At 48.2% G+C, this 12,790-nt stretch overlaps 1 protein-coding gene across 2 annotated transcripts in view; it reads right to left on the bottom strand.

The window, feature by feature from the left end:
• Nucleotides 1–12,790, bottom strand: part of abr (ABR activator of RhoGEF and GTPase) — a 112,776-nt gene that overhangs the window by 89,555 nt on the left and 10,431 nt on the right. The window contains exon 1 of one of the 2 annotated variants that reach the window (XM_056595310.1): nt 9,229–9,670. The exons of the other annotated variant lie outside the window; for it this stretch is intronic. Within the exon in view, the coding sequence (XP_056451285.1) occupies nt 9,229–9,289 (61 nt within the window). The 5' untranslated portion in view covers nt 9,290–9,670. Of the gene's footprint in view, nt 1–9,228; nt 9,671–12,790 lie in introns of those variants that run through there. 2 annotated transcript variants of the gene reach the window in all.

A 12,790-nucleotide genomic window follows, 5' to 3' on the forward strand; every position in this document is an offset into this window, starting at 1 on the left:
TATGAATTTGTTGGTTCATTACAAATGTTACAGAGTGTTTCTCATCCTATGATGTGATGATGATTCAAGAGGAAGTTGTTGACTGTGGCCTTGGGGGGGGGGGGGGGGGGGGGGGGCAGAACCTATTAGCTGAATGGGCTGGAGGTTTATGAGAGAGAGTTACGACACTGACAAAGCCTCATGCCAGAGAAAAAAAAACAGCAATAAAAATTCAAATCATTTTCCATGTCTACTGATTTAATTCAGACATGTTCCACTGGGGCGGGTTAACAGTGCCGATGAAGAATTTGAATGTTTATAGCTTTAAAAACATCTGCCGTTTAATACGATGTGTAGAAGAGATGTGTTTGAATGGGGTAAAAGTCCACTGTTTGTTACCCTCACAGTTACCCAGTGTACGATCCCCATGCCAAGCAGCGTGCCTGCCCGTGGTGGCCCTGTTGCCAGGCACGCTGAACCGGGCCCAGGAGGGAGCACAAACGACCTGTTGTCCCACAAATGCTCTGTACGCGCCATTCTGGTCGTCGTGGAAATCATCCATTTACAGTGAGGCTCATAAATCTGTGAAGCTGCTGTCTGTGTGTCACTGACCCAGATTTTCCTCTCTCTCTCTCTCTACCTTGCTTTATCTCTCTCTCTCTCTCTCTCTCTCTCTCTCTCTCTCTCTCTACCTTGCTTTATATCTCTCTCCCCCTCTCTCTGTCTGTCTCCCCCTCTTTCCCTCTCCTGAACAAATGCATTCTCCTCGCAGACAGAGACGAATGGACGACTTCAGATGGAACTAGGGATGCAAACAATTAATCGATTATCGATTAATTGTCGATAAGAGATTACTCGATTAAAATAAATTACTTGCAATTAATCGCATTTTAACCCGTAATTCCCCAACCGTCCACGTGAGGGCGCACTTGACGCCAGACGTACTTGACGCACACGCGGGAACACAAGCAAAGCAGGGCCGTGTTCCAATACCCGTACTTCCATGAGTATACTTAAAGGAAGTATACTATCCGCACTGGCTACTACGTTAATTTTTCAGATGTGAGTGCTGTTCCAAATCGAGTACTCCGTGGTGCACTAACCGGAAATTACGATCACGACTGCCGCCGTGGCTCCTCCCCCGCAATAAACATCCCGCTTTGAACGGTGAACTCTTTACGCCTAGCAGCTATAAAAAGCTATAAAAACTATAAAAACTACAAAATGACTATTAATGCAGGCTATGTGGAAAATGCGCCGACTTTGGCTCAGCCTGGCTCCGCCTCTTCTGCTACGTAGCTAAGAAGGCTGCCGTTGAGTACGGGGAGTGTCCTTCGATCCACACTTCACGATTAGCCCGTTTTGAGTACGGCATCCGGGTCCTTGAAGTATACTTCTTTTCGCCGGATCTGAATTGGAGTACTGCGTACTCAAATTTTGGCTAGTAAGTACGGACAGTATGGGTATTGGAACACGGCAGGACAAGACAAACGATGAAGAGGGCAAAACGGAGTGCAGTATGGAGACACTTTAAGTTGGTTAATGACGACAAAGACGCCAAATGCACAATATGTGGAAGTATTTTAAAGTACAACAACTAAACGACTTCGTTGAATTACCACCTAAATGTGTCACATTCAGAAGGAAATTCAGCTTCTCAGAAGAATTGCCGCTTATCAATTAATCGATCATCGATCGATAAGATGAAACAACTATCGATTAATGAATTACTCGATAATTTGCATCCCTGGAACCTTGGAATAACCTTCGGTGCGATTGGGATTTTAAGTTGTACTTTTCGAACAATCTCCTATCAATATGCTAATGCGTTCATGAGAATGAGCAGATGTGGTGAATAACATGCAAACAGCTTTAAGAGTAACACAAACTGATTTGTAGAAATGCACAAATGATGAAGCATCAATTTATTCAAATAGGGTTTGGAACATTAGAAGGTCGGATGTTAAGAGTTAACTAAAAGCGGAGAGTGATTTAAAGGTGTGGTTGCTGTGACAAAATGAATTAAATCATGTGTTGGTCTTTCTTTGTGTGTCTCTCACACGCACACACTGAGCACCTGTGATTGGCCACCTAAGCTGCACAGCAAACGGAGACTGCCTACTGACAAAAGAAGGTCAACATATAGTCAGACCATTAATCTTTCAACACACACACACACACACACACACACACACACACACACACACACACACACACACACACACACACACACACACACACACACACACACACACACACACACACACACACACACACACACACACACACACACAACTTTCTCAGATAAACCGATAAATATTCATTACCAAACCTTGAAGAAAAAAAATGGTAACGCCCAAATTGCTTTTGGGTACGTTGTGGCTTGGTGTATTAAGAGACCAGATTGGCAACAAAACAGTCCTTGACTCTCAGTTTTAATCCTCGACCAAGTAAGCATCCCAATAATGTGTAGAGCTTGGCAGGCCTGGGTACCATGCTGTGGATTGAGTTGGGAAGAGAGAGGAGCAGTACAGAGGAACAAGACAAAGCCTTCTATATCTGGCCCACAGGCAATGTTGTGAAAGTGTTATCGCTGCTTTGGCCAATTAAAGAAAAGTGTATCCTACAACCCTTTTTTTAGACGACCCATTAAAATGTAGGACGTTGTGTGTGTGTGTGTGTGCATGTGTGCACACGTGCGTGCGTGTCAGTCTGAGTGGCGGGTTTTTCTGGAGTGCATCAACCCTTTCAACTCATAATGGACACCTCGTCTCCTCGTCTTCCCCCTTTCCTCTCTCCTCTCCCATTTCCCCTTCGTCTCTTTAGTCTCTCTGCCTCTCACTCTCCCTCTCTCCCTCTCTCCCTCTTCCGCTTCACTGCTTTGAATTCCTAATCACGGCCCCAGCCTTCCAGGAGGATGTCAACATGGCTGTCCCGCCATTGGCGGAGAGGGTGCAGTCAACTGGCGCGCCATTGGCTGAAACGGGGCGGCATGGGGTGGCAGGGGGAGCGGGGTTGGTGGATAGCAACCCAGGGAGGATGACTACTGTCCGTAGTCACACTATGCACACACACATACCAAAGCCCCTCGGGACACGTGCCCCGTGCCTGCCCGCCTCCCCTCTCCCCCTCCGTCGGCGGCTAAAAAGATTCGTAGAACGCAAACACAGTCAGACACATGACACACCCACTAACATCAAGCTCAACAAAGGATGGGCTGAGGCTCGCCATGAGAGCACATCCACAACATATCCAAATGAACCCCCAGCTCCACTAGCGCCGTGCCAACGGCGGCGGTGGCTTATGAAACCCTTCACGGTTGCTCTCAGTGCAGACCCAGCGTGAAGCTGTGTTTTGTAGTACTAGCAACGCTTTTTAGTTGTTGGGGTGAATGAACATTGCATCATCTTGTAGGGATACAGTGGCATACACTACTGAAAGCAAGACTTTAGTTTTGCTAATTTCATTCAATCAGTGAGTGAGTGAGTGAGTGAGTGAGTGAGTGAGTGAGTGAGTGAGTGAGTGAGTGAGTGAGTGAGTGAGTGAGTGAGTGAGTGAGTGAGTGAGTGAGTGAGTGAGTGAGTGAGTGAGTGAGTGAGTGAGTGAGTGAGTGAGTGAGTGAGCGAGTGAGCGAGTGTTTATGTACACATACGTGTGTGCATGGCGTTGTTCTGCTGAGCCACAGTGTGAGCATCTATTATTCACAAGGTTGTCATCGAACAACAGCCAATCAGCCTTGTAGGAGAGGAGGAGGCATGAATAATACGGAGAGAGAGGAAACGGACGGAGGGCATTCGGCAGACGCTTTTATGCAAAGCGCCACAAAGCAGTACCATGCGTGCATGATCCGACTGTTCCGACTCTGACCTTGTTATTCTTTGAGCAAGAATTTCTGTGCGTGTCACCAATTTGTGTTATACAGATCAAATATACATAAAAATATAGATTTTTCGATGCATATCAATACTGAATATTTGAAACGGTTTCAGTACTAATTTTCCGCAGTCTAGATACACCAGTAGCAGCTGTGCTCTGCTCTCTCTCTTCCCTCCGACAGCGAGTTGACAGACGCACACGGCGCTTCAGTGCCCCACATAGCCCCACCTCCTCCCCTCACTCGCAGTGCTGTCTCTCGCACTAATTCGTCACTTCACCACCGTCATTCTGCGGTTGCACCTCATACCCACCTTGATGTATTCATCTTTTAACAAAAATCTAAAATTGTATGCCCTCAATGTTGTATACATTTTTCCCAGCTGTATCGAATATCTTTTTTTTTTTTTAAGGTATTGCATCCAAGTAAGAAAAACCATTATTGTGACAACGCTATCACCGATCAATCTGCCCCGCGCACCTATTCCCAAAATGATTTGGCCTTCCTTGCAGATCCATCTCCCAATGCTCCACTTCCATCTCCCTCTCCAAGCCTTCCTATCTGCACCCCAGCGGTTCCCCACGCACCCAGCAGCCCTACCCGCTCTGCTCCGTCTCAACGCTGCTCCCTGGACGCCTGGCAATGAGCGCCGCCTCTCTCCCCTGACGATGTTAAATGCCTTGTTTCTCAACATGTGTGGGGAAATACACAAGACGCCTGTTAAGTGGCAACCCCCTGAATAGGCACATTAAGGGGGGCGACAGGTGCGCGCGTGTGGGTGCGTGTGTGCTCACACGTCGTGCGCACAAGCGGAGGAAAACCATTGAGGAAGCAGGGGAGATGAAGTGTTACATAACTGCTCTCTGCTCTGCCTTCGCCTGCCTCTCTCTCTCTCCCCTCCTCTCACTCCCTCTCTCTCATTCTGGGCAAACCAGGCTGATTCAGACTCCAGTTATTTTTGCCTAGTGCACGTTTTCTACAACTACATTTACACGCAGTACAACATGGATGCCATCTCTAGAGAGCTCCTAGGTTTAAATGTCTGCTTTGGCACCATGGCGATAGCTTCAGAGGAGAGAATATGTGTACGGGCTGTATTGACACAGCCTACATAACCTTGGCTATTTAGCACACGAGCACTCAATAGTAACCATGTTACTGCATGGCTGGCTTCGGTAGTAGAAGGCATAGTTAAACGACATAAGCGTATCCCCGCAGTAGCAGCAGTATTGGCGACACTACCCCTTATGCTTTCATACTGGTCGTTTGTCTATTAGTAATCGTGTTTGTAGCAGTAGTGTCGGTTGTGTAAGCGGATGTTTTAATGGTACGAGTAGTAGTACCAGGGAAGTGTTTGAACCCTGGTTAACCCAAGTGGTGCGTTACTACTGGCCTGGCCTGTGACGCCCTGGGAAGAGGCTGTAAGTGACACTGTAGTATGGTGGCACTAAACGGAAGTAGCGGTGGTTCAGGTCTCAGTGCTGGCGGCCCAGGGCTAGTGCCGTGCCGTCCGCTGTTGCGGTTAGGCCGCAGTTGCTGTTGTTTGGAAATACGATCGGGACACATTGATCAGGACCTGCTTCTGCTGGCAGCTATGACAAGCTCATTATTTAAACAAACAGAGAGAGCGCTGTTTATTGGATGGTGTGTGCGTGTGTGAGTGAGCGCATGTGTGTGTGTGCGCATGGCCAGAATAATCAGCCCCGTGCGTATCAATAGAGCTCTTATATCAAGCCATAAACAGCTCAGGGTGTGTGTGTGTGTGTGTGTGTGTGTGTGTGTGTGTGTGTGTGTGTGTGTGTGTGTGTGTGTGTGTGTGTGTGTGTGTGTGTGTGTGTGTGTTAAAACTCCCCGGACACCTCCCTCATTTTGGGCAGACATCCCCCTGCCGTGTTAAAACAGCAAATCCAACGCGCCTAACGATTAGCGTTAAACCCTCCTAGAGACAGATCTGGGACGGGGCCATGTGTCGATAAAGAAGCGCGTTGACAGCAGCCGGGCGATGCATTAATGGAGTTAAGTATAGCGGGGAGCAGCTCCGGGAAGAGCCTCGACGCCGGCCTTCTGGAGTCATCTCCGCCGGGTGGAACACACCTGGCGGGGAGGCTGTGGAAGTCCATCCGCCGAAAGCCTTGACTGTCTTTGTCCAACTCAAAAGGCAATAACAAGACACCGGAGGTATAGCCAGAGGCATGCTCTTCTTTAATGAGGCAAATGCTTTGATAAATAGATGGGCAACAGGAGAACCTAAATCTCTCCATGCTGGATGGTCAACACAGAAACACAACAAAATTATGTTTTTGAATCTTCAGGGTTGAAATAGACCTATTCTATTCCCATAAGAAGCAAGCAAGACGATGCAGCCCTGCTAGATTTGCACTCTGTGCGCTTCGCTCCACTAAATGATGATTCCGTTCCTTATTTGGGTCACCGAAATTCACGCTCCGTGTGCTTTGGTCTTAAGCCACTCAAGGACTCACTGTGGATGAAGTGACCCAATGAAATATGAGACTCAGCGGGCACACGTGTTGCCAGAGTCCAACCTGCTTCTCCCCCTTTAGCAGCGCATCAAGGCAAAAAAAACGGACGTAGCAGGCCGTCACTAGTGGACATGTTGCACAACACGATTAGTGATATCCTAAAAAAGATTACGCTTTTGATCAATTCATCTCATATGTGGAAATATTGACAGCAGAGGTCAAGGACTTACGCCAACAAGCACCTTTTAATCCCCTGGTTTTTGGCAGGCAGCTGTGAGGGTTTATTCGTATACAGCAGATGAGTACTATGTGAGGCGGTTGTTTTGGCTGTTGAGTAATGAACTGAATCCATGTCAATGTCCCAATGGCTTGGGATTGGGCCTTCGACTGCATGTTCTCTATGCATGGATGAATTGTGCACAAAGTGTACAGTATATGAATGTGTGTGCGTTTGTGTGCACTAAAAAAAAGATCTATACCCTAAGGGGATCATCCATAATCCATGTGATGTCAAACTGGATTTGAGGTATTCAGATTCTGCTGAGTTTGAATACTAATGCACATTCCATATTTTTTAAATACTTTCATTCCCGTTTTAGCTTTGGTTAAGTAGGCCTCGCATGAAGAGTCTGACGTTGTCTTTGAAAGAGTTGATCTTTGGTTGTTTCGGAAGTCCACTTTGATCACATTTATAAAAGGCTCATGACGGTATGTCAGATGGATGTTGTACGGTTCAAGAGCTTGTTTTATAAGGTCCCCGTTTGATTTGAGAAGATACTCAGTCAGGCAGTACAGAAGGCTTGGGATAACCCCAGATGGTGCTTTTCAGACATCTGTTGCCACAATGTGCATGTTGTTGCTTCTTGCCAGCCATGTGTGCAAAATACGAAAAGACAAATTTAAAAAAGAGTTGCTGATGTAATACATTCAGTGCACAATACTTTAAAAATATGTATTTTTCTGACTTACCTGCAAAAGGAAACAGACGAATAGACCTGAATTTCAGAAGCACGAAAGCGGTGATTTGTCCTAAAAATGATTGCCCAGAACCGGAGAAGTTCTGCTGACCACTACATCGTCATTTACTCATTTTTTTAACTAAAAGGTAAGCTGCGAGTTCAATCACAAACAAGGGAAGTCAAGATATACTCCACACAAACAGCTGGAGCTGACTGTGATCACAGCTCTGGCTGGGTTCCTTGACTCGGTGATAACATCCAGGATAAACGTAAGCTACTCTGTGTAAACAAGGACTGGAGAGACAAGGGAAGTGCAGTGGAGTGGCTGAAGGGAAGTGCTCGGAGACAAAGACGCCTCATGCATGGCCCCTGCTCATCTTAACTAACACTGATTGCCCTTAATGGCCTACACAGTACGGAAGTAGCTCCTGTATGATAAGCCTTTCCCTCGGAAGGTGCATTGTGAGACGCTAAAAAGATGGCCTCTGAACTGCTTTATAGGTCGTTTCTGGGACAACAACTCCATTGGAAACTGACTGCTGGGTGCAGATATCCAAGAGGTCCATTTAGGAGAACAAAGTTTCTGCATTGCTTTTGATTAAATTCACAGCATAGGTCACAGGCTAGGTTGGAGCATGAATTTAGTGAAATGTCCATAGCAGAGACGAGAGCGCCCAATATTTGATCATATTCATTGAACTTACACCTAATATATTGACAGAGGCTGTGAAGACCTTTACTGTTTTACCCTAAAGTGACAAAGAGAGGCCAGGACCGTAATAACTCACCTGACTAAAAATACCACGTTAAGATGAGCCGAGTCAAAAAAGGCAGGTCCCCGTCCAAACCCTCCACAAGGAGTTGATGCTGATGAAGCAGCTTACTCATAAACTTTGATGATATATATAATGCAACTCACCGTCAGCTTACGGTCTGCAACTCTCATCCAACTTTAATGACCCTGTATTAATTACAACTCAGAGAGTGTGTTGTCTAGAAACATGGAGACACAACTCTAAAAAGATAATGTGCGGTTCAATGTAATTGTTGCTGTTTACAATACTGATACATGCTACCGGCCAGCTTAGGGCCACATTTAGGACAGCTTAAGTGGTTTTCAAAAGTTTAGAATACGGGATCAAATCAATTTCTCACGAGGCTATGCTTCTCGTTAACTTACATGGACAGATCACAGTACTAGAATAGATGTGTCACCAGTGTGGAGCCCACTAGCCATCTGAAAGCCAGCCGTTGTTGACACAAATTAATATCAATGTTAGCAGGGAGCTTGGGGGGGATTCTCAACCCCACACACACACACACACACACACACACACACACACACACACACACACACACACACACACACACACACACACACACACACACACACACACACACACACACACACACACACACACACACACACGTGTAATACCAGCCACAGCGATACACAAGCATGTTGTGTACATGTGTGGCAGTGCAACCATGATCCTGACATACAGCCAGAGAGACAAAGAGAGAGTCCGAACGATACAGATATGTTCAACGTTTGAGACCAAAAAGGGAGAACGAGATGGGAGACGTTGTTCTAAAGACAGCGATGTTAAATTTCATTGAGAGACAAAGTGAGAGAAGAGACAGACAACCGACAGAACGCGAGGCTGAGCGAGAAAGAGGGAGAGAGCGTAAGTCGGAGTTCCAGCGCGAACAGACAAGAAGGGAGAAGAGGCACCTGGGACAAGGAGATAAAGGAGTGTGGGGGGGGGGGGGGGGATGGAAAACACCTGCAAAGACAGCACAGCAATGTGTGCACAGCTGCCTGTAGAAAGAGCAATACAAGCAGAGAGACAAATGGATGGGCCGGAGGCATGCCTGGGTAGTGGTGGTGGTTTGATGTGGAGGTGGTGGTGATGAAGGTGATGGTTCTACGTACTGCTGTAGAGAGTGTCTATCCAGGAGAGTCGGGGCAGGCCGTGAGCACTAAGGGGTTCCATCCTCTCCGCGTGTCCTCTTTTCAGCCGAGCCTTTCCCTCCCTCTCTCTCTCTCCGCTCTCTTCTGTCTCCTTTCTCTCTTCTCTCTCTCTCTCCTGTCCAAACCCTTCTGCTCCAACGTCCGCTGTGGTCTCGCACGCGTCCCCGCTCTACCCCTGGTTCACCAGGGTGAGAACAGCCTCATCTCCCAGGGAACAAAAAGGAATTCGGATCCAAATATTGAGAAGAATCATCAACCGAACGTCCGACTAGCCGCGGGGATCCAAGGAGAAGAGTGTGTGTGTGTGTAAGTGTGTGTGTGTGCCTTCCCCGCGTAACGATGGTCGTGTGTGTGTGTTCGTGTGCGTGGGAGCGAGCGTGTGCCTATGAGCAAAGCAAAGCAGCGAGTGAGGGAGAAAACAACAGGCTGGAGACGACCACCGCGACCGTTGCTAGGGGAAGAGAGAAGCACTCCCTCCCTCTCTCTCTCTCTCTCTCTTTCGCTCGCTCGCTCAACCAACCCCCGCCTCCTTCCTTCTCCCTTCCCCTGTGGAGCTTGCACACTCATCTCCCTCTCCTCAAACCACCTCGTTCACGCTCAGTGTATGAGATACAGCAGAGCAACACAGCAATTGCAAGTGTGTGTGTGTGTGTGTGTGTGTGTGTGTGTGTGTGTGTGTGTGTGTGTGTGTGTGTGTGTGTGTGTGTGTGTGTGTGTGTGTGTGTGTGTGTGTGTGTGTGTGTGTGTGTGTGTGTCGAACGGAAGAATTCGGAGAGCTGATGCACTCTCTCTCACTCCCTGTCCCTCTCCTACTTATAACCTCTCTCTCTCTCTCCCTCCCGGTCTCTCTCCTCTCCTACTTATAATCCTCTCGATCTCGCTCTCTCTCCTTGCTGCGGGTGACAGCAGCAGCGATGTCAAGTCAACTATGGGAACATCGCTTGTGTAATTAGGAGGGAGAGATAGAGAGGGAGTAGGAATGAGCCGGTGAGAAGGACAGAGGTAGAGAGATCTTAAAGATGCAAAATCTTAAAACTGCTCCTCTCGATGGTTCCCGTAGTAACAAAAAAATCTCTCCCAACAGTACAACCCCCCCCTTTTTAGGGTTGCCTGTACTCCCACACACACACAGATCATGTGTGTGTGTGTGTATGTGTGGGTGTGGGTGTGATGAAAGTTGCCAGACAGAACCATCATTCACTTGACAAATGTTACTTCAGGCACTCATTCAGTACAGAGTCGTAAAACAGATTGCAGAAACTCGGACACACACACACACACACACACACACACACACACACACACACACACACACACACACACACACACACACACACACACACACACACACACACACACACACACACACACACACACACACTCCAAAGATCATGCATGCGGTACAGGACCACCATAAAGGAAGCTACAACCTTGTCTTGTAATCCCCCTCCCCCCACCTTCCCGACCGTCAGGGCTTTAACGAGCCCATTATCTCCCTCTCTCATGTTTAGTGTTGTGTTCCGCAAGATAAACCTGACAATACCTCCCCCCCATCCCCCCCATTACCACTACAGTCACCACGCCCCCACATAACCACGGCTAACCCAACCCCCACCCCGATTCCCGGTGCCCCCCCCCCCCCCCGTGTGTTAGACGCCGAGTTGGTGGTGGTCCCACTGCCGACGGGACCCGGAGTCCCGTTGCTATGGTAACGGGGTAACCAATGAAACACCTCGAGCACCTGGCCCGGGGCAACAACAATAACAAAAGCGGGACCCCCCTCGCTGCTTTCATTCCTTCCCTCCGCTACCTCCCCCCCGTCCAGGAGGGGAGGACAGAAAGAGCCGGGGTGCTGGAGGATGTGAAGGGGTGGGGGTGGGGGGGGATTGGAGTCACTTCAATTAGGGCACAAAGGGCGGACAGGGAGGACCAGCCCCCATCCACCCTCTCTCTCTCTCTCTCCCCCTCAGGAACTACTCTTTGTCTGGATACCAGAGCAGCCCCGTATGAACCAGCTCTTACTCTCTAACACACACACACACACACACACACACACACACACACACACACACACACACACACACACACACACACACACACACACACACACACACACACACACACACACACACACACACACACACACACACACACACACACGGCATAGTAAAACAAGGACAGAGCCCAGGGAAAAAGATCCCATTGCCAGACGATAACAGAGATTGTGTGTGCGTGTGTGTTGTCTCACATCATGCCATTTCATATACCGGTACTCGGATTGTTATGATTCGTGTGTCAGTCACACTAAAAAACATCCATCTGATAGGAGTCAGCCCACACACCCCCACACACCCCCACACCCCCACACACACACACACACACACACACACACACACACACACACACACACACACACACACACACACACACACACACACACACACACACACACACAGAACAAAGGGGAGGTATAGTAGGGGGGTTGAGGTAGCTCTTCATCAAAAATGGATTGATTCACCTAATATCCTTTGTCTCAAATCTGGGACAAAGAAAGACGCACACGCACAGTCTGAACATGTGGCTATGTACCTGCTCTCTACGCTGGGGGAAAGTTACACCTGCCAATCAATGTTGACTAAATCAGACACAGACACAGACACACACACTCAAACACACAGACAGACAGACACGCACAGTGGCATGCATTCAAAAACAGCATACCGCTGCTGAGGGAGATTTCCTGAAGCATCACAAATTGGCCTCCATCAAATATTAACGTGCCGCCATGTGGTACTGTATGAAGGACCCATTAACCAACTGTCTGTGCAGTGACACACACACACACACACACACACACACACACACACACACACACAACAACAGTAATAGGCAAGTATGTAATGTGCAAGATTACAGTCTGGTGTGTGACGGCCTTGAAGACAGAACCAGTCTGGCCTCATACCTCAGAGGCCGGGGGCGCCTCTGGTGGGAGCATCACAAGGCTGAAAGAAGTGTGAAAGCTTCCATTCCCTCTCAGGCAATGTTCGGAGGTGTGAGCAGAGCGCAGGTTGTGTGAGTGAGTGAGTGAGTGAGTGAGTGAGTGAGTGAGTGAGTGAGTGAGTGAGTGAGTGAGTGAGTGAGTGAGTGAGTGAGTGAGTGAGTGAGTGAGTGAGTGAGTGAGTGAGTGAGTGAGTGAGTGAGTGAGTGAGTGAGTGAGTGAGTGAGTGAGTGAGTGAGTGAGTGAGTGAGTATTGTGATGGGCTGCAGCAGTCATCACCACAGTGAGTCCAGATCACGCCTGGCGGCCGCTGCTAACTGCGTTACGTGTGTCAGATTACTATTAACTTGGTTTAACGGTTAACCCAGCAACTTGCCCCTACACTCCATCTCTTTCTCCGTCAAACACACATTCGCTAGGATACCCTCACAACAGCAGCTCACAAATACACTCACACAGGGGTTCTACTGTTCCAGATTCTCTGTGTGTGTGTGTGTGTGTGTGTGTGTGTGTGTGTGTGTGTGT

Source organism: Gadus chalcogrammus, chromosome 7 (assembly GCF_026213295.1).
Source record: "Gadus chalcogrammus isolate NIFS_2021 chromosome 7, NIFS_Gcha_1.0, whole genome shotgun sequence".
In the NCBI taxonomy this organism is placed as follows: domain Eukaryota; kingdom Metazoa; phylum Chordata; class Actinopteri; order Gadiformes; family Gadidae; genus Gadus; species Gadus chalcogrammus.